General features: G+C 55.8%; 1 protein-coding gene across 1 annotated transcript; it reads right to left on the bottom strand.

The window, feature by feature from the left end:
• Nucleotides 1-241: 241 nt before the first annotated feature.
• LOC113980717 (inositol 1,4,5-trisphosphate receptor-interacting protein-like 1) lies at nucleotides 242-2,016 on the bottom strand (the record flags this gene model as incomplete). The annotated part of the gene is made up of 2 exons (XM_027707922.1): nucleotides 242-1,544; nucleotides 1,593-2,016. Coding segments are annotated over 2 exons (1,677 nt in total), but the record flags the coding sequence as incomplete, so codon positions are not given.
• Nucleotides 2,017-2,708: the final 692 nt, after the last annotated feature.

The following is a 2,708-nucleotide window of genomic DNA, read 5'->3' as shown; positions in this document are numbered from 1 at the left end:
CCCAAAGAGCTCAGCAGCATCTGCAAAGCAGGATGTTAAACGCTGCAGGGCTGCTTCTGTGTGGGCAACAAGGGCGGCGTCATCAGCATAAAGCAGCTCCCGGACAAGATGGTTTAAGGCCTTGGTGTGGGCCTTCAGTCGCCTTAGGTTGAATAGGCTTCCATCGGTACGATCTCGAATGTAGATCCCGTCGTGATCATCGAGGTCTGCCGTGGCCGTTTGGAGCATCATGGTGAGAAAGACTACAATTAACTACTTTGATATTAACTACTGCTAATCTGTGCTCTTCATTCATCCGATGGGAGTCCCTGGAGCAGAGCTGGCTTGTCCGTCAATGGCCACGAGCAGTTGTTTGAGGCGATAGCGGAGGAAAAAGAAGTCTTGCCAGGCCTCTCTGTGGGCATCTGGATCCTGTGCCAGGTGCCAGAAAAGGTTGGCTGGCTGAAGCGTTTGGAAGTGTGGAGGCAAGTCGATCTCCAGTGGGATGCTCTGGTTGCCTATGACAAAGCTGTCCAGGCGTTTCTTCTGCAGGCAGCAGCGCAGGTAATCCAAGCTATCCAGCAGGCGCTGGCGGCAATCCCTCCTGCACCACTGTGCCATGGGGATGGTGTTGAGGAGGTGCATCATGATGGTCTTGAGGGTATAACTGGAAAAGGCTGTGTCCACCACGGTACGGGCCAAGAGCTGCAGGCATCTGAGGTGGCAGCTGTCATGTGGAGCCTGCCGGGCAATGTGGCTGAAGAACTTCATCTCTGCCACGGCGCAGGTCTCAGACCACACTGTGCTTGGGGTGAAGAGGGCCTCTCCAGACTGGCTGCTCACATAGATGTCTGAGTTTCCTTGCTGCACCCCAAACAGCACCTCAACACGGAAGCTTTCTCCGCCTTTGGTCAGCCGGAATTTACAGGAGCGGCTGGAGGGCAGCAACCTTAAATGCCAATGGTTGGACTGAGGCAAACGCAACCAACTCGTTCTCAACAACAGACGGAACCATAGGGTAGTTTTCTCCACGTCTAGGTAGGAACGAGTACAGAGGTTGGAGAGGAGGCTGAGCTGCTCATTCCTCCTCAACTCTTCCTCAGGGATGGGGACCTGCTCCACACGGATGCAGAATTTCTTTGCTGGCATCCCTGCGGCAGTGATCAGCTCCAGCTGGAAGGTGTGCCCCGGGGGAGGATTGAGGGGTACAAGGACACGGTACACAAGATCCTCCTGGCAGGGACTCCAACCTTCAAAGGCACTGTCCATGCCGATGGCTTGCTGTGGCACTGGGTAGAAACGACTTGACAAGAGGCATCCAAAGGCACGAGTCAAATCATCTATCAGGTCCCTTATCATGCAACCTCTGTCCAGAACAGGCCAGCGTATGCACTCCTCTATAAACCTGCCAAACTTACTTTCAGGATCTTGCTCTCGGTCTCCATTTGCACCATCTTGCCTTGCTTCTCTTCCAGCAGCATTGCTTCCCTCCACATTTGCACTCCCATTGACTTGGTCTTCATTTTCATCCTCAGTCTCATCATTTCCTTCCTTTTTAACATCATCTGCATTTGTGTCAACATGGCTTCCAACCTCTGCATTTCCATCCTTGCTGTCTTCCTCTACATTTACATCATCACTTTTTCCTCCTTTCTTTGCCACCACCTTATCTTTTTCTTCATCCTCCTGTGCCTCCACGTTGCTGCTGGCATTCTCCTGGGGTGCACTGCTGTGTGGCTCACGGCTCCTTTTCCTGAGGCTAAAGCACAGTGCCAAGAGAAGGCCCAGGACTCCAACAAGAGCCCAGAAGTGCCACTGCCCCAAGGTGGCCCAGAGCAGGGCTCCCCAGGCCCTGACACTGTGCTCCAAGCTGCTCTGCTCCAGCTCCTGCAGCAGCCGAGTCATTTCCTGGTTCAGATACTTCTCACGCATCTCCAGGCGCAAACGGGTGGCCTCATCCAGCCCATCCCCCACCATCTGTGGGTACTGGATGAGGGTTTGCACAAGAAGGACAAGGACTACTAAGGCCTCCATGGCCTGCAGGAGTAGGGAGACAAGGGGTTAAGTGGGGCTGAAAGGGAAGGAAGGGGGGGGTGTTTAGGGGGTGGGGGTGGGGGGAGGAATGGGCAGGGTGGGAAGGGTGGATGGGAGCTGCAGGAAAGTTGGGGCAGGAAGGAGACGGCCCAGGCAGTTGGCAAGTAGCAAGGCCCGTCCCACTGCCCCTGCAGCAGCACCGTTCCACACCCAAGATGCTCCTGTGAAAGGTCGCTCCTGAATTCCGAGTGAGAACCACTGGCTCAGGTGCAGCTTCCCGCCTGTGCGCACTCGTCGCTTGCCCAGGCTGGACTGGGGCAGCGTTACCTGCTGGGGCCACTTCCAGCTGCCCCCACTGTGACATGACCCCTGTGATGTCACAGGTACCAGAGCACATCACAGCCAGGCCAGCCCCGCCCCTTGTCCCCACCCTGCCTCAGGGACTCAAAATGGCCCCCGGACAACCAAAGGCCCGACACCCCCAAAATGCAGGCCCCCCTCTCTGCAATGGGTCTCCAGGGGCCCCCTTTCCAAAGCAGGCAGAAGCCCCCAAAGCCTTGTCAGCCATCAAATTGGGTGGTGTGACTCATGGATGCTTTGCTCCCTGAGATCCCCTGCTGTGAGTTGGGATGGTTTCCTTTGGTGCTGACCTCTGTTCTTGTGGGGACCTCTTTGATACAAGGCCGCACGTTTGG

This window comes from Neopelma chrysocephalum, unplaced genomic scaffold (assembly GCF_003984885.1).
Source record: "Neopelma chrysocephalum unplaced genomic scaffold, ASM398488v2 Primary Assembly neopelma1_95053, whole genome shotgun sequence".
In the NCBI taxonomy this organism is placed as follows: domain Eukaryota; kingdom Metazoa; phylum Chordata; class Aves; order Passeriformes; family Pipridae; genus Neopelma; species Neopelma chrysocephalum.
This window is presented reverse-complemented; position numbering and strand designations above follow the sequence as displayed.